General features: G+C 37.3%; 1 protein-coding gene across 1 annotated transcript in view; it reads right to left on the bottom strand.

Moving 5' to 3' along the window:
* galnt14 (UDP-N-acetyl-alpha-D-galactosamine:polypeptide N-acetylgalactosaminyltransferase 14 (GalNAc-T14)) overlaps positions 1-24,507 on the bottom strand; it is a 39,595-nt gene that overhangs the window by 2,235 nt on the left and 12,853 nt on the right. The window contains exons 3-15 of the mRNA XM_079888476.1: positions 21,050-21,148; positions 16,640-16,707; positions 15,873-15,938; positions 12,936-13,057; positions 11,874-11,961; positions 11,511-11,595; positions 8,160-8,263; positions 5,944-6,070; positions 3,930-4,022; positions 3,740-3,823; positions 3,005-3,149; positions 1,258-1,377; positions 560-875 (exon numbers count right to left, since the gene is read on the bottom strand). Coding sequence (XP_079744602.1) covers positions 717-875; positions 1,258-1,377; positions 3,005-3,149; positions 3,740-3,823; positions 3,930-4,022; positions 5,944-6,070; positions 8,160-8,263; positions 11,511-11,595; positions 11,874-11,961; positions 12,936-13,057; positions 15,873-15,938; positions 16,640-16,707; positions 21,050-21,148 — 1,360 coding nt within the window. The 3' untranslated portion in view covers positions 560-716. The remainder of the gene's footprint in view (positions 1-559; positions 876-1,257; positions 1,378-3,004; positions 3,150-3,739; positions 3,824-3,929; positions 4,023-5,943; positions 6,071-8,159; positions 8,264-11,510; positions 11,596-11,873; positions 11,962-12,935; positions 13,058-15,872; positions 15,939-16,639; positions 16,708-21,049; positions 21,149-24,507) is intronic.

Genomic DNA, 24,507 nt, shown 5'->3' with positions numbered 1-24,507 from the left:
TTTGCACTTTGAACCGTTGAACATTCCCTCATGCGTTGTTTCCCTGCGTTGAGTCGGTCCTGTTTTCCTCCTTGGGATAGATTTTGTTTTATTTTTATAACAAATAAATGCCCATTTTTGCATTATTGAGTCTTCGAATCATCCCTTACCACAACCCTGGCAGATCATATAGAACATTAATACCAACAATTTCTAAAGTCCACTTAGGTTAACAATGCTTTTGGGAAACACAGTCCTGGTAGGGATACTCAAACAAACAAGCAACGTTTTGATATTTACGGTGTTTTCAGGGGAATCAACCAACAAGCACCTAACTTATAGTTGACTTTGCATATTAAGCTGGGATAGAAGAAAATATTTTGCCATTAGAAAATGACATACTTCACCATTAAGTATTTGCATGATTATCTCTAAAGCTGACTCAAATTTGTTTTGCTAAAGAGTTAACATTTAAACAATAACATTGTCAGACAAGCCCTTAATGTAGAGTATAGCATTAATATAGCGACAGTAATGAGGTAATTTCATTAAGTCAGGATGTTCTGCAATCCCACCATACCTGGGGTGTGCCGAAGAGACAAAGGGAGTGAACATAGCAGAACAGCAGGACACAGATGTAGCCCCTCCTGGAGGTACACACTCGCTCTCTCTGCCTCTCTATCCATCTTTGACTCCAGCTGAGCTCTGAAAGGTGAGGAGAGGCCAAGGATGAAGGATCACGAGAAAGGCATCTCCCATCTCTGAGTGTGCGCTGACAGTTCGCATGGGCTGATCACCAGCATTTTACTGCTCTCGATGCCATCCAGAGCCATCTCGCTGTCCACGCAGAAACGAGACGCCAGGTGCTCCAGGTGAGTGCCAGATTTCTGCCAACGCTGCAGTAACACAGGAGACATAAACTCATGGATAAGTACACATTTGCTGCAGACAGTATAAAATATCATGCATATAATGTTTAGTGTACATTCATACTTCACACATATCTATACGTACGTCTCCCTGCACAACAAACAAAATGTTTTCTGATGCTACAGTATGCTGCATGTCCCTGACACTGACATGACAAATGTGACGTGTGGAAACGCTGACATCGTCCTGAGAGTAAAGCCTCTCCTGAGGGGCTGTCTAACACAGGGACTGATACTCATAGAGCTGATGTCAGTAGGTTCCTCTGGGAGATTTCTAAGTGCGGCCTGATTTATGGTCTGTCACAGATGTCTCCCGTGCTCTCGTCTGAAATTACTGCAGTGGGGGTACCTGCTTGCCATCGCTGATGTTGCACGGCACGAGCAGGATCTGGGAGGCAGGGAAAGTGGTGGAGACGGACAGACAGTGCTGTTGCTGGCGGATTTGCTGTCCGTGGGTGTAGATCCACTCCTGTGCACGAAAGAACACAGGCTTTTCTGATGCTGAACCAACATATAATGAAATGAAAAAGCAATAGCAATTTTCTTTCCAGAATTACACAGATTTCAATAGATTGCATGCCATTACTGACTAGAACAGAAAACAGACAGACTAACAGAAAAGATCTTCCAGGTGTTTTAAATGTTATGTGACAGATTGGACTGGAAGCTCAATAAACCTCAAGTATCCTAATTTTTGATGAATGTAAAAAATTTAAATGAGTGTAATTTTTACTATTCTTAACAGTAATGCCATGGGTTTACTTCATAATCCATCTTTAATAGGTTTGCATTTACATTTACATTCATGCATTTAGCAGACACTCTTATCCAAAGCGATTTAACAATAGAGGAAAATAAGCAATTCGTCACATAGAGCCAACAATATTCATAGTATACAATGCCAGGTTTATTAGAAAACTAGATTAGGAAACAAGCTAGAGCATTCCCAGACTTGTTCATTTAAAAATGTCTGTTCTAATCTGTCACCTCCACTTAAATGGTAAACAGAGAGAGATATCTTGGAAGAAAGCAGATACTTTTGCTTTCCTCTGAGAAGGTGGTCTCATTTGCTGTTCTGAGACATGTAGAGAGAATGACGCATGAGGGCAGTGTGAAAATGTGCTTTTGTGAGCCATGCTGATGAACCGCTTCCCATCTGGTGAGTCTTACAGACGCTTAACAAGGTCACACGCAGCAGGCAGCAGGGAAACATGCTCTTGTGGTGTTATGAACACACTTAAGAGCGCTGAAATCACTTTTGGTGCCTGAACACCACATCTACTGTCTCTCATCGTCTCTGGGCTTTATAATTTAGAGAATAAACATTTTAGAAAAAAAAAAAAAAACCTTTTTTACAATGCGGAAGAGACTGATGAATGATATTCTAAGGCTTTATGGCTATTAGTTCAAGGCTTTGGTTTAACCAAATTATAAATTTAATAAAATATAAAATGATAAATTATTAAACATTGATTACTATTAAAAAAATGTATTGTTCATTTTAAAATACCCTACATATAGTTTATGATTAATGAATATGGAATTTTATTGCACTTTAATACTATTTCCTTAGATTCAAAATTCAGTTCTCTATCCTGTTTGCTGACTCAATTAAAATTCAGGAGCTGAATAGACTTTAATAGCCATTCATGGATTCAATTCTGAATGACGCACAACGCTGTTTTTTTTCCAGGCTCATGTGCAGGTGAGGGAGCCATGAAGGGTGACAGTAGGGCAGATTAGCTGCTCAGAGACCAGAGGGCACCTCTTTGTTTAATATAATTACACAGCAGTGCATAAATGTGACCTGAATTAAATCCCATTACCCCGCTGTAAAAGCTGCCCTTTCAACATGCCCCTGGTTGCATAGCAGTTAATGTAATCTAGCATCTCAGAGTAGCAGCCTAACTGTGTGAGATGTCACCGATTCCTGGCGTGAGAGTAAAAATACACACTACCTTTGCTCCTTTTCTGATCTTAATAGAATAGAATTCCTCCAGCAATGGCAGTACCAACATTGATTGATAAGGAAAAATAAATCTGCTCATTTAATGCTTCAAGCATGCTTTTTTTAATATTATGCCAGAGTCTTGTACCTGGTTGGCTGCTGGTACGTCTTTGGTGATGGTGCAGGGTGCGAGTGTGAGCACTGGGACATCCTGTCCCTCAACTATTCGAGACTCTAGACAGTTCTGTCTCTGCCGAATTACACCAGACTTGGCATCAGAATCATCAGGAACTCTGGATTTGGAGATAGAAACACAATAGTGTAATGATAATAAATACCCCATATAGAGAAAAAAAAAACTAATAATATTCTTTAAATATATTACATGTTTCTCCTAGAAAGCAATGGGTATCAAATGAAAAAGACAGCATGAAATAAATATTCACCCCATCAATTTTGCATGCATGTGGTAGATCTGCATGTGGTTCATCCATGTATATGTATAACTTTATTTTTTGATCTTGTTATGTTTAGACTAATTAAAATATTATAACTCGATCTTTCAGTGAAAGCAACAGACTTCTCTCTGGTGATGTATCCTGGACTTTTGTCAACTTTTATATGCCAAATTATTAAATATAACATAAATAACAATAGTCTTTTAAGAAAAAAACAACAACCTAAAACTAAGTAAAATCTGCCATAGTGGGTGGAAAATCTTTCCCTCGAGACAGATGAGAGCAGATGGTCAGCAGCTAGTCTACAACAAACCAGCTTTAGACACAGAGAGGCCATACACTGCCATGCTAAATAATAACATGGCACTTCACAATCATCCATCACCACCCGCAGACACTCAAATACACACATCACACTGACTCACTTGAGCTCTGGGTAGACATTGTCCAGATACCACTTGAAGGATTTGCACCTGAGACTCTTGCGGAGCTCCTGCCTGCCGTGAATGCTGATAAGAGAGGAAGAGAATGAGCGGAATAAGAGATTAATCTTTTCCCTAATGCCTCCCCATTATAGATACACGCATAAACACACACATGCTATCAGTCACTCACTCTCCATAGGACTTCCCCCGAGCAGCCGGTCGAGCTGAGTAGTAGAACAGTTTGAACTCATCCATCCAAACCTCAGCTGTCCTTCTGGTGTTCCTGAAACAAAGAGCATTGAATGTGAACACAAAAGTGTGCTAAACACTTTCCTCTAAAATACGCACTTCAACCTCAAGAAGATCATTAGGATGACTTGCCAATTCATCAGTACATTTACTAAAAATATTGTCTGTACAGCCAGGTATTAAACAGACAGATTCTGAAGAAAATCTGAGTGGAAAACTCAGTCACATGCTAGGGTATTGTGGATGTTTGTCAGGTAATTGCTATGCAGTTGCTAAGGTATTCAGACTTCTTTTTTTTTTTGCACATTGCTATGCAGCTGCAAGGGTTTTCTGGGTGGTTCATACTGGCAAAAGTCACAAGATTGTACCTCTCTCAATATTCTGATCCCTAAATATCGCTCATGTCTCTCCACGTATGTGAGATTTTTTGCTTAAAAAACTCGCACAAGTTGCACAAATTGAGCTCTCATTCATGTCTATGGCACAAGCAGAGCAGGATGAATTCCACGGTTAAGTGTAATATTAAGGGCTTTACTGAGAGGAACTTTAAGAAAGCACCTACTGTAATACAGTTACTGTGAAATTAATATCAAGATACTTTAAATTTTATTTACTTTTATGTAGTTGATCGTTTTATTTAATCAATTTATTTATTTACTTTATAATACTTTATTTATTTAATTAAAGTGTGGCATGATTGATGCCAACAGCTGTATAAATGATATTCAAAGGGAATGGAGGTGTTATATAAATATCAATGATTTGTTTCTGTATGAAAACTGACAATATTTTGCACGTCTCAGTTCGTCAAGACATTTTATTGCAGGCTATGAACTAAATCTACATATAAACAAACCATAGCTGATTGTTACATATCTAACAAATAACTTTGCTAACAGATGTAAAAGGACATGGTTTTAAAGAGTATCTAGGAAAGCCAGCTGATGCCTTCAGCAATTATTCATTAGAGCCTCTGAACTATATGAGGAAACAGATTTTGTTGACTGAGCACACTGCATAGTAATTCAGATTCAGAAAGAATGTTGTGCTATGCTCTTAATATTTCATTCGGTTTCATGTTGGGGTTTTTCCCCGGAGGCAAAACGTGATAAAATAAAACAAATTTTACACAGCAGATTTTCTTCCAGGCAGAAGTTGGAGTATTATCTCTATCTTTGGCAAGAAAAATCCAACAAATAACACAGGAAAACATTCAACAGAGATAAAAATAAAAATGATTAACATATTCAAATTTACAGGTTAAAACCCCCCAAGGACAAAACAAAGTCTTCTAATGTAAATAAAAATGTTACATCCTTTATCAGCCGGATTATTTTATTAAAAACTCAGATGGATAGGAATTAATATTCTACAGGGTTTGTACAGATACTGTAAAATGAAATTCCAGGACTTTCAAGGACTTTTCAGGCTCTACTTTTTTGGTTTTCAAGGACTTCAATCATAGATATCACTTATAGATATCAAAACAATATCTTTATTATCTTTCAAATTCTAAACAAGGTAAACAGATAAATAAACATATACCAATAAAACAAAGTGCAGCACATGCAAAGTATGCAATGACTGTGGCAACATTAACCATTTAATGGTTAACCATACTATGACAAAGATATCACTTTCCTTTATTCAAACTGATTTTTTCCCGATTGACCTGATGAATGAAAGCTGTATCATATACTTGGATATTTATGAGCAATATCACATTCGTAGTCATGCAAAATATCTTTATATCTTAATCAGATGGGCTGCAGCATTCATTTTAAACACAAATTAAACACTAATTTCATAAATATTGTCTTTCAATAATTCAAGCACTTTTCAAGTACCTCTTCATAAATAAGTACCTATTCAAAAAGTCAAATTCAAGTACTTCAAGCACTTTAAACCTTGTACGAACCCTGATTATAAATATGTGCACTGCTCAGGACTCTTACTTAATGTATGTGTTGGCGTTGCCCTCTGGGAAGATGTAGGGATGTTTCTTGCGGAATACGTGGCCGACCCTGCTACAGGGAATTATTTCCAAGCTTCCTCCACACATCCATACTCTGAAAGAAATCTCTACAAACACAATACAATAAACACAAATCACAGTGTGTTTTATTTAAAAAAAACAAACACATTATGCATTAGAGCATAAGGCTCACCATTATGCTCACCAAGATTGTATTTATTTAATCAAAAATACAGTAAAACAGTAAAAAACAAATTATAAAAATGTCTTTACTGCCACTTTTGATCAATTTAATGCATCTTTGCTGAATAAAATTATGAATTTCTTTTAAAAAACATTAGTGTGCATTCATAGGTGGCTCTCCTGACACCGTATTTTGCAGAAATGCACAGTATAAAATGTATGTGCATATTATGTCATGTAGAGAAAAATAACTTGCTGACATGTGTATAGGTGATTTACAGTAGCCCTCCAGGAAACTCCCTTGTCTTACTCTCATGGCAAGAATTAGATCATACGGCTGAAATCTCCTGTCTAAATATAACACTGCCCAACACTCATTTGCAATTATGAGCACATACTTGAGTCTGAAAAAAAAAAAAACAGCGCTGCAACAGCTCCAGTATAATTCTGTCATACATGCATGGTTAATGATGGGTTAACTCAGCTCAGAGGACCATCCAATTCCCCACAGTACATTGCTCTTAAGGATATTACAAAGTCAAGAAAAGAAAACCCTTAGCAGTTAAATAAAAGCACCAAAATACTGTAGATACGGTTTGACAAAATTGATCCCAGAGATCAAGAGAAGCTATTTCTACGTTCAAATGTCATTGCGAGCCATTTCCTCTCTGTGATAAGACAACAACACCAAGGACCCTTTCACACATATCTTGTTTGGTCCAGATTTTCGGACTTTTCTAGCCTGACTTCGTCATACTCATATTCTAGTCAGAATGTGAGTCTGAGACTGCTCCATAGAGATTTGATTATGGGGCGTGTCTCAACCGAACCAGGAAAAAAAACAACTCTGCACTCAATTGGATAGACCTACAAGCAATCAGAGCAACGGAGTAAATGACGCATGTTCTTCATTCATATTTTCAACCAACAAACCAACAAAATGTCGCGGCTCTCTGTTCCTCTTTTAAAATGAATGCGCTGTGGATATCTTCTATAACAGACGCGATGGCGGAATCTACACATGATGTTTCATAAACAAAGTTCGGGAGAAGCACGTACAAATAATCAATCCAATATCAACTTGTCATCAAACAATACCATGTCTAACGTTACCCTATATCAGCATGAGGAAGCATATTCACTCTGTCAACTTACCTAACACTCCTTGACAGTTTTTCAGCATCCCTCCACCACCCCGAATCCTCACTCTTGTCTTGTTCTCTCACAACCAGGAACACGGGGGAGTATGGCTACCGAGCCCACAGCCCTCGGACAGCACGTCATATACGCATTTAGTCTATCTGACTTATTTGTGTGAACTCGTGAAATCTTATATGCATTTATTCTATCTGACTTATTTGTAAATGTGAACTCGTGAAATCTCAATTCTCCAGCTGCACTCGTCTTTGTTGTAAACTAATTCAAATCAAGCACTCTTTGGTGACGTAGGTGATTACGTTACCGTTGCTCATCTGTCCATCATCGTATAAAGCCCGCCCTGACAATTTGATTGGTCCGAACAATTTTTGTTCGGGCATAATAGCTCCTCAACGGAGCGAGTCCAGACCGAACTTCCCGACCAAAAAATATTGTGGGCGGGGTTCGGGCTGGCACCCAGGCTAGGACTTTTCAGTTTGATCTGAATAAAAATTACAGGTGTGAAACCTCCCCCGGACCACGGTCCGGACCAAACAGATGAAATTTGGTCTGATGAAAAGAGGTAGTCTCGGTCCGGATCAAACTGAACAAAGGTTTGGTTCGTTTCTAGTGTGAAAGCATTTTCTGTATGGTTCGGACTTTCAGACCATTTACATAATTGCAATGTGAAACCAAACCAAAACTTACCGAATGTAAAAAATGTATCAAAACATGAACTTTGGTTCAGACCTTGGTGCGGACTTTCAGGTGTGAAAACTCCCTAAGTTTCCTCCGTCAGAGCTCGATCACGGAAGGAAAGTGATTGAAGGTTTATGTGCCATCAGACAGGTGCTCTCATGCATTGTAATAACTCACCAAAGTTCTCCCCTCCCCAGATGTCCATGGCTGTGTCATATTTTCCCAAGCGATTAAACCAGGATCTGTCAATCACAAAAAGTCCGCCTGCGATGATGGGTGTTCTGAGGGTTGAAAGAGTGAAAAAAGAGTGAAACATTAAGTCTCTCTTGACATTAAACACTTCAATCCAGGTGACTGCTTAAAATACTGCTGTCACTCAGGATTGATGTCAGAAAGCATTTCTTTTTGAATGTGGTTTGGGTGAAAAGTCTTGGAACGAGAAAAGAGGATAAAAGGTCACTGAAGTGGGGGTGTATGGCCCATTCTCATTCTCCTCATGAAGCTCAGCTTGCCCTTCAAAATCACTGTACCCAGAGAGCTGCTTCAAGTGCTAAGGAAGGACACTAGAGGAAGTGGCTCCGGTATTATCGGAAGCATTTGAATTGCATCAGCCATAATCTCTCATTGTGAAGTGATAGGACACATCGTTTCCTCTGCCTCTCCTCGGGGCTACTCACGTACTTTCATTTCAGATTCATTTACTTTTCACAAAGCTATTCTCATCTTATTTTAGTAGGCAGAAACAAAGCCCAAAAGCTTCAACAATTGGGCTCAGTGTATGAGTGTTAAACCTGTCAAGGGTTGTAAAGATGAGAGAGTGTGAATGAATTTTAAATAATGCAACACAAATTATTTCTAGAATAAAGGTATGCAAATAAATGAAATGCATACGTCACTGCCAGACTTGAAAAGATGTAATAATCCTAAGTCGGATCACTTAGAAAAGTAACAATGCACACCTCCTTAACAAGTGGCATGATTGGAGGTATCCATAGCACAAACATGTGGGGCCATTTATGAGTTTAAACAGACATTGATCCCAAGTATACCTTAGCAAATACCTCTAATAATAACTGTTATGAGAACGTCATAGAAGAACATAACCTTTAAATCTACTTTAAGTGTCACCAAACCCACTCTGGATGCTAACTGCACACCACTGCTGTGTTTGGATTAATTTCCTTTACATACATTAGCATTCAAATGTTTGGAGTCAATACGTTTTTTTTTTTGTTTGTTTTTTTAAGAAATGAATACCGGTACATTAATTCAGCAGGGACACCTTAAATTAATGAAAAGTGACAGTAAAGATATTTATAATGTTACAAAAGTTTTTTAGAACTTTTCTATTCATAAAGGAATCCTGAAAACAATATTTCCACAAAAACATTAAGTCAACTGTCAACATAATAATTAGAAATGTTTCTTGAGCACCAAATCAGCATATAAGAATAATTTCTGAAGGATCATGTGACACTGAAGACTGGGATAATGATGTTGAAAATTCAGCTTTGCCATCACAGAAATAAAAATATTATTATTATTAATAATAATAATAATATTTATATATTAAATAGAAAACAGTAATTTTATACTGTAATATTTCATAATATTACTGTATTTTTTATTAAATAAATGCAGCCCCAGTGAGCATAAGACAATTCTCTCAAAAACATTTTTAAAAAATCGTACCGACCACAAACTTTTAAATGACACTGTATGTAACACATACACAAACTCTTGCTAGTCAAGAAAACAACTGGCTGTCAGTCAGGGTCATGGTTGTGCGTTCCCTCTCACATATCATCCTGATATACACACCACTACTTCCCATCAGTGTCCACACACACACACACACACACACACACACACACACACACACACACACACACACACACACACACACACACACACACACACACACACACACACACACACACACACACAGCTCTCAGTCACTCAGTTATCACCGATCTCTTCTGCATCTGTTGGCGGATGGGCTGTGAGAAACCCAGGTCGGTTCACAACACACGCAGGAGCAGACGGGATCTGAGCCTCTCTCAGCCTGACTGCCTGCTTATCTGAGCTATTAACAGCCTTCATTACAACAGCCTCTGAGAGAGCTAGGAACAATGTGGATTACACCACAACAAGAGGAGAGAGAGACAATTGAGAAGGAAAAACAACCAGGATTTAAAGGTTGATATTGCTTTGTTTAAACAATCAAAAATGATGAATTACATCATTTTATAGCAACTCAATACTTTAATTATGATATAATTCCTCAGTTCTTAATGATCAACCAGACTGAACTTCTCAGTGGAAATCAATGCTTCAAACGCCCTTTTCTCCCTTCAAAGACATGAAATTAAAATACTACATACGTTCCTAATAAATGCCCCTGCTCTAACTAGGGATGATTTTCAGCATGTTATTTTGAAGAATCTTTGATTGTTTGTTCTATTTAAAATGTAGTACATTTTTCCACATCTGAAATAACTTTGTTTTTTTGCTACCAAGGCCACACAAGGGAGGAAAATAATATTAACCAACTTTTTTTTATATTTTCTGAAGAAAATGATGCTTTCCCGTGTAAAACTCGCCCCCACGATGTAAGTGTAAAAGAGGCTCCATTCTTCTTGTGCATTTGAGACCATGCCAATTCTCACCAATCACAAAACAACGAATCGTCAATTATAATCAAAATGAAACTAATCCGTACATCAAACTGAGATTGAAATTATTCACTTCATAAAGTTTTGATATAATACAAAATAATTCTAATCAAACATACAGTAAATCTCAAAATAGATGAGATCCAATCCAATAGATTTTTTTTTTTTGTTGTTGTTGTTTTGTCAGGGCATTGCGATACAGTTTCTAAGGTGTCGTGAGTGATTTAAGCATGTTGCTTAGGGCACTTAAGGTTTAAAGGGCACTTACAGGTGATTGTTTGTTGGCCCAAGTGAAAAAAATCTCTATGACATTCTGGACCCTAGATGTGAGATATGGGTTCCATCCTTCTTTTAACGTTTAAGGTAATTTTTTTGATTAAAGTTAGATTATTTTAATATAAAATGATAATGTATTAATTTAAATACTTTTAAGTCATCCTGTGGCCCTCTTGGAAGCTTGCTGAGGACCCCTAGTGTCCCCTGGCCTCCTAGTTGAGAACCATTGTGCTAGTTTAATACTTAGAAACCGCTAACCCTAAGTCCAAATACAAACAATAGTTACAGTGATGCTAACAAATGCCATTCATGATTCAATCAAACCCTGATGGATATTTCCAACTGAAAATTCTGTTTCACTTACTGTAATTTTACAGAAATTAAATGTGAATGCCATTTCAAGTTGTTTTTAAACCTTTTAAATGCTTTTTCGGAAAGTAATTTGAACTTACAGCAAACAAATAAAAAAACAAGAAGCTAAACATGAAGCCCAATAGATGTTAGACCAAACCTCTGTTCTCATTTAGAGGAAGGTATTTTTTTTTTTTTTAAATCCCCTTTGCTTCTCTTCACCTACTTAATGGGCTCTGTAGGGTCAGCTCTCTTGGCTCGCTTTTCAGCTGATAGTTGCTCCCATTTAAAATGCAAACTCCAGTCGAAGCCTGCGGCAGAGATGGAGGGAGAGACAGGAGAAAGACAGAGATCAATAAAGATCTTTTTGCTCTAATTTCTTGTAACTTACATTTTTATGAGTCATAATTATACAGTACACCGTAGTGGCGGTGATGATTAAAGTGTACTGCTGATGATAGGCCAGGGCTTTCATCATGGATAATTGTTAGATTTGTTTCTGGGTGACACCGCTGATTGGGGAGTAAGACCGACGCCCCTTGAGTCAGGGCTGGGACACTGAATGGAGGATTATAATTGCAGTTTTTACCTCCTCGCAAGTCTGAGGAAGCGGCGACATAGGCAAACGTGTCCATATTAATGATGTCAATCACAGGACTTGCGACACAGGTCGGGTCCTGAAAAATGAAAATATTACAAATTGAGACAAAAGAGCACAAGAGACTTGAAAGGGTATGTGGATGGCTCGACTCTCTGTCTGTTCAGCTTGATTTCACAACAAAGGAGGTGGAAAATCAGCGAGAGCTGGGATTATCTGTGTTACTAAGAGTGAGTGAATGTGCACACACACATCCAACATCATTACACCAGACGCTCTGACCTCATAGCTCAACCCTCTCACGCCTCACAAAATAGTCCAGCTGAAAGAAAAGAATACTTGAGATTTGTCAGCACTAAAGGCTTTCAAACTACTTCAAACTGCTAATGAAATGCATTTTGAAAAATGTGATTTTATTGTTGTAGGTAAGAAAATCTTGTCACTTCTGAGTTAACATATGAGTTCTGAGTTCACACTTGAATTACAGGTTAAAGGGTATTTTTCACACCACACAATAGACGGCAAGCTTTGGCTGTGATCAAACATAACTAAACGACATTTATTTCTCCATAAATTGTGTCATAGTGCTCAGAGAAATTAACAATTATCCTCCGTGTTGTTTTTTTGTGCCAATAAAAGCTAAATGCTGATTGGTTGTGAATAAAATCACCATTTTATTGTCATGAAAAGAATTGTATTGATGTGAGAAAAAAAAAACTCACAAAACTGTGTGCCGTTTAATGTTGTGCACTACTAAGATATTTCAAATAAAAGTTTATATATAGATTTTCTTCAAAATATTTTTAATTTTTGCTGCTGAAATATGCCAAATGACATATGTCAGATGAGAGTGCTGCTAACAGTCAGACAGAACAAAGCGGCAGGATTTCTGTGCATGTGCTTGGCAAGCAGTGCTGCATTCAGTGCCTCCTCCATTCTGCCTGCTGACTCTCTCCCATTGAAAATGAACTGAAAAAGGAGACAATACCACAGAAGCCAGGCAAAAATACTCAAAAGATCACGGCCACAATAAGAATGAGTGTAAAATTGTACCTCTTTGACCCTCTGCAGCAGTGGAGGCAGCCAATCTTTGTTGACCTCACAATGACTGTCCAAAAAGGTCAGGATCCCAGCTCCCGCAGCATCCGCCCCTCGAACCCTGGACCGGATCAGTCCTGTGAAACAAACACACACACACACACAGAGAGAGAGAGAGAGAGAGAGAGAGAGAGAGAGAGGGTGATCAGGGGCAATGGAGAATTCGAGCAACACATTACATCTGTTGAGAAGCCGGTTAAACTGACAAATACTCTCATCTCAACAATCTCATTCACAGAAAAAGATATGAGAAGAGCCATTTAAATCTGATTAGTTGAAGGGACAATTAAAGCCTTATGGTTATTATCGAATCAGAGCAAGAAGCTTTTCCATGAAGGCAAGGCTGTTAAATCGATAGAGCCTGACTGAGGATGCATAATAACTGTAAACGTGCAAGACTCGTGCAAAGTTTCACGCTGCATGGCAACTTCAGCCAATTAAAAATCCCATTTCATCCTCAATAAGGCTGTATTTTCCAGATGGGTGAGCGCACCCTCTACAGAGTTGTTGAGAGCAGGCTGTGTTTGTGTGTGCATGCATATTGGGCCAGTGTGCCCCCTCTGTGTATGCGCTGGGCAGATGGAGAAGGAAAGAAAGAGTGAGAAAGACAGACAATGAAAGAGAGAGAGAAAGTGAGTGAACGGCAGTGATTACATTCACCTACAGCTAATAGAGTTAACATAGCAGAACCGCACACCCTGTTTGTAGCTCCGGGACGACAATGGGGTTTAAATGCCTTAAACCTTTTAACAATTTTCTCTTGTACAGAGTTGGCTGCACAGGGGTTTTATGCATTAATCAATGCTGTCTAAGCGACAATGTGTGACAGTGTGTAATGGAACCTCGGAGCGCTGGAATAAACAGGGAGGGGGCAGCAAGTGGATTATCATTACTAATAAGAACTTTGCAATGTTTCTTTCTTCAAGTTTTAGGTGACAGTGATGGGTGAATGTTACATTATTATTCTTAGTAATATTATCATTACTCTTACTCTTAGCTCTTACTTTGGTTTAGGGAACTTCAAAGCCCTGGTATTAGACTTTTGTGCATAACTAGCTAGGGACGCGACTGATTAGCTTATTTGCATCTTATTTAGAAGAGCTGCACTATTACTTTTCTTAGGGATTGGACTATGCCTGGCAGAAGATGAAATTAGAAAATAATCCGATTTAAAATGAAGGAGGGAATCAAGCCTTATCTATGGAGAAGAATATCATAGCAACTTGGGGGACCTTTGACCGCTTAGCAACCATTCAGAACCAGAGTTGTTATTGTTAACTAAAACTAGCCTTGGCCACTAACTGAAATAAACAAGTTTAAGTTAAAGCATGAAAAATATTAAAGCTAAAACTGAAATAAATTAGAGCTACATAGAAAAAATGACAAAAGCAAATAATAAAACAATTCAAATTTAAAACTGAAATTAAAATGTAAACTGAAAATAAAAATAATGAAAAAACGAATTAAAAATATGAATAAATACAATAATAGTATATAAATAATACTAAAATAACACCTTATCAACCACATATCAGCACCCTGCAATCATCCATAACACCTTTGCATTGTGGCAGCGAGTTTTGCCCAAGGAGGCCCTACTCATATTACTGTCAGAGAGTATGAAAATCCAGTTATTAACGTCTGAATGCATTTTAACCCAGTGACATTAAAAGCATAGTGCTAATAAACTAAATGAGAAATTTAAATCCAAATTGGACATGGACATTTATGTAAAGCTCGACCTGCTTAATTTACCAAAAAGGTAACCAGCCATAAAGATGACTTAACCTTTCAACATCCATAATGTTGTTAAACCATGCTAATAGGATTTCATTAAACATTAAGTTGGCATTTTAACCAAAGTCAATCTCTAAGGGCTTGGACAGCCATTCCGAACAACGGTCGACATAAAATCTGCCACAGGCTGAACAGCAGTGGCAAAATCAATATTTGCTATAACGGTTTAAGACCAATGTTTTCAGTTAGATGCACATCGAAATGCTCTGCTTACAAATGGACTTTTAAATGTTTATTTTTTTTAATCAAGAGTTTAAATCTATGTTTATGCGAGCTGCTTGCCAGCTAATCCATGTTCCATCACCCTCTAGACTCAATATATCTTTTCATCTGAATGGAAAGATACGGATGACAGCACGAGTGCGTGGCGGGGGAACTGTATGCTCTGTTTTCCACCTGTGCAACCGGTACATGTAAGGAAGTGTGAAACACAGACCAGAGCTTCAGTCAATGTGCAGTAATCTTCTTCACAGTCTGTTCACAGTCACCCTCCTAGTAACGCACCACCTGCTGTTAAAACACTCGCCAGCACACAGGCGAAAATCAAACAGCTGCTTTTAGAATCTGGATGGTATTATAAACAGGCATGTTGCCAGCCCAAAATGAAATATTTAATTTGTTGTGTTCGTGCGTAGAATTATATTGGGACTATTTTGAAAAGGAAGTCTAAACTGTTGTGTAATGACGTAAGTTGGGGGAGAACGGAAGTGAATGAGTAAACAAGATTGATGAAGTTCAGTTGAACTCCTGTCTCATGTGCCTCATTACTTATTAACTCCTGAAAGACACCACAAATTGGCGACAAGGTTTAGGCACTTTTTTCACCATCATTGGTCACGTAAATGGCAGTTGCTAACGTGCCTTTCGCAAGTTTTTTCCTGCCTTGCCACAGTGAGCCTGCTAGCCTATGCCATTCAGCACATGGCTGAGGATTTTTGAAAAATATCTGTGGGTTATTGATGCCACAGGGGATGCCTAGCTGGGCAAACAACGGAGAGCTGTACTATGAACAGGATGGATACTTATTAATTCCTGACAGACACAACATAATTCATAGGGAAAGGGAGAGTGACAGAGACGTCATCAGAGGCTTACCTTCTCTGCGTTTATTGCGAAAACACTTTACTTTGGGCAACTTGGTGAGAAGAAGGCAGTCATTTGCTGAAAAGAACAGATAGATTTACAGTCAAACCAAAATGTATTCAGACACCTTCAACATTTCTCACATTATCACAGTTTATTCGCTATAGTTTAGAAAATGATAATAAAATATGACAAGAACTTAGAGTTATCAAATCAGTTGATATTTCACTGGTTTTGGCCATCCTTCTGTTAGACTGTCTCACAAATGAATTAGGTTGAATAGCTGTCAAGTGTTAAATTTAAGTACACAGTTAGATAGCACCAATTTAGGACAACCAATTACCAAGCAATGCTTAATTTTGTTCAGACTGTGGTTTAAAAAGGTCACATTAGCAATTAAAGAAAAAACACTTAAGCAAAACATGGTCAGATCAAAGTGTCTGAATAATTTTTGGTCCCAAATTTTTATAAATGTTACTGGTAGTCCACTGTATGGAGAATTTTGGGGTATACTATGTCACAGTTTACTTTATTTTGCTATCCTCACTTACATCAATTAACTATAGTGTCCTGCAACCACTAGTAAAAAAATATCAAAAATTATATCTGGTGTCTGAATAATTTTTGGTTTGACTGTAAATGTATTTATTTATTTAAAATATTAATCAAATATATGAATGTAACTAAAGAGTGCAGTCATGACATTAGAATATGAATTTTGTACTATTTCTAACATATATAATTAGAAAAATGCTGTAATACACAGTGCTGGTACTCACGATCTTCGCTAAAGTCGTCCACCAGTATGATCTCATGAATCAGATGCACAGGAGTCCGATTCAACACACTGAAGAGAAACAGAATTAAAACAGTCTGAATTGCTGTCCAGCAGAAAACTGTAATACAAATCTCTTTAGGCTGTAGGCTATCAAATGAATCTTTCTTGAGGTCTATATCAGTGCTGTTATTGTTAACTAAAACATTTTTTTTTTAATTCAGCAATTGAAATATAGCTGAAATAAAATAAAATATAAATATTAGATGAACAACTTAAACGACTATAGGAAATGTTGCCATGCCTACTATTGTAACTGAAATCAAGTTTAAAGTAAAGTACTAAAATTGCTAAAAACAGAAATAATAATACATTTAAGCTAAATGGAAATATTTTATTAATAAAAAGTCTAATTAATAAAAATTTAAAAAAGACAAGAAGCATATAACAAAATATAAAATAAAAGCTGATTCAAAATATCAATAAATACTATAATAGTATGTAAATAATACAAAAAAATAGGTCTATATACATATTTATAGATTTGTATTTAAAATACTGTAGTAATACTGTAAGAAACTGTAATAACAATGGCAAGTTTATTCACATACAGAAAGTTCTAAAAAAAATCTCAAATGACTATTTGCAAGGTAAAAAAGAATATATACAGCAGAAGTACTTTCATTTCATTTCAAAACATACACCATAACTTACTGCTGAGTTCTTTATGGCTGACACTTCATATCCAGTTTAACATATGAGATCCATTTCTGAAGAGAAAGCCTTATTAGGTATACCAAAATTGAATTATAAATAAGTAATTTGTTTTACTATTAGATTTACTATATATCTTCAGAAATAATGTTATATAATACTACAAAAAATGTGCATTTGTTTCAGACCAGTTGTAGCCATTTCGCCAGAAATAGATAAACAGTTCTGTTGCCAGGTATGGAGGAGATGCTAGGGTGATGTGTATATGCAGTGCTGTGCAGTTGAAGAGCAAAGACCTCTTCTAAACCTCTTTTCTTTGTCCTCACGCTAGGTGACTGATTGCATTGCTCTCACGCTCACCTCACGGGTATGTTTCCACATGTCTGAGTCAGTGAGACACATTCATCTCAGCACTCCCTGTACTGAACATGCGCACAGATACAAACGCTAACATACACAAGTAAACACATGCACAATTCAAATTCACTTGGAATCTCTACAGAGCTTTAAGATCGTCACATTTTAGTCGCACCCCCCCCCCCCCCCCATTTTGCCAATACATATGGATTTAACTGTTTTTCATTGAGTTATTTTTACTTTCAAGTGGCAGTAACTTTGCTCGCTGATTTGTTTTGATTGAAGTGGAATACTGTCCCTCCTATCATTTTACACCTGCTTAAAGACTAATTAAAAATCAAAGCACTTTCAACACCAATTTCTGCTGCTGTTTCCTATCACTGCTGTACTGACTGTGGGAGTGAATGTCAGTCTATTGATTTTTAGTTTCGTAGGTGGCTTTGTAGGAGCAGGGTATAGCGCATTGGCTATGATGCCCAACCGAGGCTTTGAAGCCAATCCGAACTATAAAAAAGGGTCAGACAACTGGACCAGTCAATGTGGCTCTAAATTGTGCCGCATTTGGTAAAACATTGACAAAAAAGTTACTGCAGCTAATTTTCTACTTTAAAGCAGTTATGAGGATTCACATTTTTCTTGAACTTACTAATATAAAAGACTTTTCTAAATGTATGCAAAAAACATTATTTACTGCCATAAAAATAAAAACATGATATGATATGACCAATGTAATGTATTGCCATATTGAAAGATAGAGTGTATCCTGCTACTGTATGTATAACTGAATGATTTTAAAAGAAGTAACTATATGATACTTTTTTTTTTTTTGAATAATCTGAATAAATAATTATTCCACCAATTTATATATGGTTTTGGTTATCTGGTTAGACTTTGGGTAGACTCCCTTTGGTTAGACTGTCTCACAAATGAATTAGGTTGAATAGCTGTCAGCTGTTAAATTTAAGTACACAATTAGATAACACCAATTTAGACAACCAATTACCAAGCAATGCTTAATTTTGTTCAGACTGTGGTGTAAAAAGGTCGCATTAGCAATTAAAGAAAAAACATGGCAAGGTCAAAGTGTCTGAATAATTTTTGGTCCCAAATTTTTTAAGTTAGCATAAACTCTATGCTGCTTTCAGATGCAAATAATGCAACATAGCTGCTTGTCATCCATCACACTAATAGGAATGTTAAATGTTTTTAAGGACATTCAGGCAAATAAATTCATGTCCCTTCTTATTTATTTCCTGAACTGCTTTTTTTAGTCTACAGTACGAATTGCTCATCTTGAGACAGGAGGAAATAGCGCCTGTGTTCTGTAGATGTCGCCAAGGTTTGTTCTGACCTCACTATACCTGAGGGGTGAAGAAAAACAAACAGCCTCTCCGCATACCTCCTCTCACATCTCTCTCGCTCTCTCTCCTTTGCCTGATAAGTAGCCGCAAGGACAGTCAGAGGAAACCAAGAAATGCTCCAGAAAGTTCTCTTCCACCTCTTAGGACTCCCCTGTAGTAATAACCTCTGTCATCAACAACACCCATCAAAAATTGCCTGGGGTCTAAACTTCAAACCCACTCTGTGTGAATGTTTAGTTTATGAGAGCATTCATGTGAAGGGATGTTTGAGTGTTCATGTGCATGAGAGAGAGAGATTCCACACATAGGGAATAGATCATTAAAAGATAAGGTTTAAAACAGCTTTGACAACAAGGTGTCTAGCAAATTGAGTCAGTCAAAAGCATATTTTGACATTATTGTCAAATATATTGTTGAATGGTTGGTAACTTTAACAAAGGTTGAGGGTTAAAGCAGGGCGAAAGTCATTTCTGTTGTGTACAAGAGCTGCCATGACTAATGTGTGATAAGAGTAGTTCAGATTCCACACACTCGAGGGCAAAACACCTCAAATCACATCGCTTCACCGCAGCCTCAAGAGCCAAACTGCACCTGGATACTGCTAATGCAGTCATATTTCAACCCAAATAAAAAACTATATAAATTGGTAACACTTTACAATAAGGTTTCATTACTTAGCATTAGTTAACTACATTAGTAAACATGAACTAATGATGAACTGCACTTCTACAGCATTTATTAATCTTTGTTAATGTTAATTTCAACATTTACTAATAGGCTACTTTATTAAAATCAAAAGTTGTTTTTGTTAATATTAGTTAATGCACAGTAATGAACTAAATTAACGACCTTATTGTAAAGTCTTACCGATAAATTATATATTCATTTTCATATTATAGTTAGCATACAGAAAATGCATCTATTGCACTGATACTGCAGGTGCTTGAATCAATATTTTTTATTCATGTTAAATCATATCCTAGGTATTTGACAATACTCAACCCTAATTTTTCTAGGACCATTAAGAAAACGAAACCTATCCGTTGACGTGTTTGCATTGTGACATTATTTTCATGAAAATTCATTATTTTCTCATAAGTGAAATTTTTTTTTTTTTTCCTTTTTTATTTAACTCAACATAAATTTAAGACAGTCCAACAAATACTTACAAACCTAAAAGTATAAATTTAAAGTAAAATTTAAGGTATAAATACTACAAAGTAGATATCAGTATTAATACGTCTGCTTTATGGTAATTAGAAGATTTGGAAAATAATGTCTTAATATATTCTTAAGTACATGCACAAAGCTTTACTTCAATAAAATAACTGCTTAGGGAATTGATGATTAAAATGGACTTGTCTCTTGTGGCCTACTCTAAGCTAGACTGAAGCTATATTGACATGTGCCCTGACCTGCAGCTACAGTAAGACTTGCTCAGTGCTCCATCAACCTACAGTAGGTCAAAGGTCAGGATTGGAAGTGAAGTGAAGAAATACTTTTAGTGGTAAATAACATACAAAGATGTCCTTTGAGGGTACTTCCCCAGTGAAAAGCTGTTGTCAGTGTTGCCAAGTCCGCGGTTCTGCAACTGGATACTATTGGAGAAATTGGGCTACTTTTACACTGTTGCCACGGGTTGTTTGTGTACTGCACGGGTTAAAGCGATTTTTTTTTACCCACCGGAAAGTCAGTTTTATCGGGGAACTACCCCGATAAACGCGATTTGGCAAATTTTGGCCGTGATTGGGTTAGTTTTGATTAGTAATTGGGCTGGTTTTGTTGTGCAGACCTGGCAACCCTGGCTGTTGTACCCCTAAAGATACACTTTTTGCATATTTTGTCTGAACAAGGGGAAAGGAAATAATAGTGCCTACTTTTATGTAGCACAACTGGGGATAAAAGGTACATTTTCTTTCACAAGAAAAAAAAGAACAAATACGCATGAGAATGGAACAGATGGATTAATGTCCAAGCCTTACCTCATAACTGTGCGCAGTAGGGTAGATCGTGCCTCATTGTGGAACGTGATCACTATGGTGGTGGATGGCAGATCGGGGTCATAGTGCAGTGTTGTACACCTGGGAGAGACAGGAGGGAGTCAAAATAATGAGACTCTGTGGTACTAATTAAGCATCAGTTTAACGTGTGGCAAAACCTTTGCTAAATTTACACATATTTAATAATCAAACTTAAAGGAGGTCAAGGCAGCCCTAAAGCACATGGCGAACAACAGAAACTGCTGAGATGCGTAAAGCAACTGTTTTTAAGGTGGTTTAGTAACCAGTGAGCATTTAAGGATAGACAATATAAAACAGGGGCCATGGTCAAGAGAGATGTTGCCTGTGTTAACAGGCCAACAGCATCCCATTGTGTGGAGGAAGAGGGAGCATGTGGTTAGAATGGTAAGGACAGCAGGCAGAACCCAGAGGAGCAGGAGCATCAATAATGGAGGATCTGATTAAAAATAAATAGCATTTTCGCTTCACCCCCAACAGCAGGAGGAGTGGGCCAGCAAAAAGCACTTTGTTTTGAGGATGAACGTTCTGACTTGCGGTAAACACCAACCATTACCCTGTAGACTTTATGTTTTGGTTGTAAAAAGTGTCAAGAAAAAAACTAAAGATCAAAATGACCAGCTAAGTATATATAGGCCTAACGCATATGGCCAGATTTACTAACAGCTTACTCCAGCGCAAAAGCTCTTCTGGCATTAAAAAAATACTGTCAGGGACACACAGTGAAAAAAATTGCACTGAAAAGGCGTGGAGAGGGTTATTTTTGCGGCTGAACTTTTTGCATATGCATTTGTAGGAGTTTCCCTTTCAGATGCAACATTTATGGGAGGAGAGTATTTAAATGAATCATGCAAGGTGATTTACTAAGGTTTACGCTAGTCAATTTACTGGTATTTACACCATTATTTAACACCCAAAAAAGCATGTCTTTTGGTTTGATTTATGAAGATTTTGAATGAAGATTTCTTTAATCTCCTTATGAAAAATGTAATGGCAAAATCATTTCCAGAACCTGGAAACCTGGAACCCGGAATCATTTCTGTCTGGAAAGCCTGCTATTGAAAGTGACTGAAATTGACTGTTTAGCAGAGCGTAATTTAGGCTTTTTTATATTCTTTTCACTCTAATTCGATCATTTAAATATTGAGTCAAACTGTGAAATAACGTGATATAGATTTCACCATTCATTAGACAAGCCATAGTGATTAAAATGGTTTAATCAGAGCATCAGTGTTCTGTTGGAGCAACACATACTGTAAAGTGCAGATGTATTTACATTTAATGTCAAAACTTTTGGGGGTTAAACAGTCATGATAAATTTGCTTTGGAATAAGGAATATATCCTGCTTTTGCTTATTCATTCATCAATACAGTAAGATGAGCCTTAAACACACTTTATGAGCTAAGGGCTGCGTTCACAGCTTTATATGCTGTTTGAAGCCAGCCTGGGAGCGGGATCCATCGCTCAATGCAGCTATAGCCCAAGGTCTTTTGAGATAGGGGGATGCTTTAAACAGCAAAAACACAGAACATCATTAGGGTTTCTGTCAGAAAACAACATCTGGGAGAGGGGAAGCATTTTGCTGTGTACTTGATATTTCGTTAAAATGATGGATGTGTCCCTGAGAAAATTGGGAACTGGGAATTTGGTCTTAGCGTTTCTCATTATGATGTATACAGCTCGTTCTCCTTAAGATTGCTACTGCTGGACAAAATCACAACATATGGCCACACCAATGAAAATAGTGCATATGACAAATAGGAAAAGACAGGAAAAGCTAATTAAATAAGCTGCTCTAGTGAGTAATTGCTCTGCATGCTTTGCATATGCTTTATTGTTTGATATACGAAGAACAATGATAGGAACCGACGAGGAAGTTTATCACGAAAATATGTATTCATGTCTCAGATGCTCTGTGGAGATGCAAACGCCCTTCAGGTGCTCCTTTTGTTAAACACACAATAGGATGTCTAAGAGCTCTAGGGAACTGAGTGACACTGCTCCAACCTTGGCGAGTGAGAAAGGCCCAGGAGGCAATATGCTTTTCATTAAGCTTGAGCTTCAATGAGAAATAAACACTACCAAAATATCCAAAAAGAATGCCTTATTGATAAGGCAGTGGAGACCTAACATGAAGCAAGAGGGAAAACTGGAGATACTGTATCATGGTTCTTCAAGTAATGAGCATGAGATCATCAGTTTAAAGAGCCTGTGCTTGATTTGGATGCTAGTGTGAGGACACTGTCCTTGGTGTCTAATTGGCTATTGCTGATGATCTGAGGCACTTCCTCTCAGGCCTGCCACATGCACATGCCCATCATTACTGAGCAGTGGGAGCAGATACAGAGGGGTTGACTCTAATCAGAGGAAAAAATTACACTACTCTAATATGAAGCCTAAAATGTAAGTCATAAAAGCATCAAAGAAATATGGTCAATTATGTTTCTGGAAGGCAGAAAATAAACACTGCGACTGTTTCATTACATATATCAGAATGTCAGTGTCCTGTCATGTGAGTACATTTTCAGTGACAAGCCATATGACATTCACCTGAATAAATTACATCTATTTAATTTTTCATGACAGCGTCCTTGCAATGTTAAAAATGTCTGGGGTGCTCAGTATAATGGCTTCCTATCATTGCAGAGATCTATTGATTGCAGTTGCTAACACTGTATTGATTTAAAAATTCATAGTTTCACCATTGCCATGTAGGCTATTTGAACGTCATTATACAGCAGCCATAACTCACAATACAACTGAATTACAGTAACATTTCACTCATAAATGGCTATAAAAGGGTCCAGTCCAGTCCAGCATTCATCAAGAAACGAAGGTAGATTTACAACATTAAATGTCGAAACTCTGCCAAATGTGGACATCTTTGCTTTGTTAGAATGAAACAATTTTACAAAATGTAGACAGTCACATATTCAAATGTATTAATCTCACTCACTTATAAAGACTAAAATATTATTTCCTGAAAGAATCAAGATTTTGAATGAATCGGTTAAATAAATTATTCAATAACTTACAAAGACATTCGGAATTGAAAGACTCAGTGTTTTGAACAAATCAACTGAATTAATGATTCAATTACTCACTTATAAAGACCAGCATTTAAGTAGCAGAAAGAGTCACTGCCACTAAAGCCTTGTTCACACTGTCAGTCCAAATCCGATTATATGTGTATCAGATGTGTATCAGATCTACATGACTGACTGTCCAGAATGTGTATTGCAACTGTTCAGACCTGATTTGTGTGTTCCGTGACTCTCTTTCGTTTTGCGGAATATTGAAATGAAGTTGGTTTCCACAGCAATGGCTTTAAGTTGGTAGGACTAAACCAAAAACCACATGGAGGGGTTTGCATTGTTGTCTTAGAATATGACAATGTGTAGCTGCAGTGCTGGAAAACTAA

Source organism: Squalius cephalus (assembly GCF_949319135.1).
Source record: "Squalius cephalus genome assembly, chromosome: 12".
NCBI lineage: Eukaryota > Metazoa > Chordata > Actinopteri > Cypriniformes > Leuciscidae > Squalius > Squalius cephalus.
Note: the sequence above shows the minus strand (reverse complement) of the source record. Positions and strands in the feature narration are given on the sequence as shown.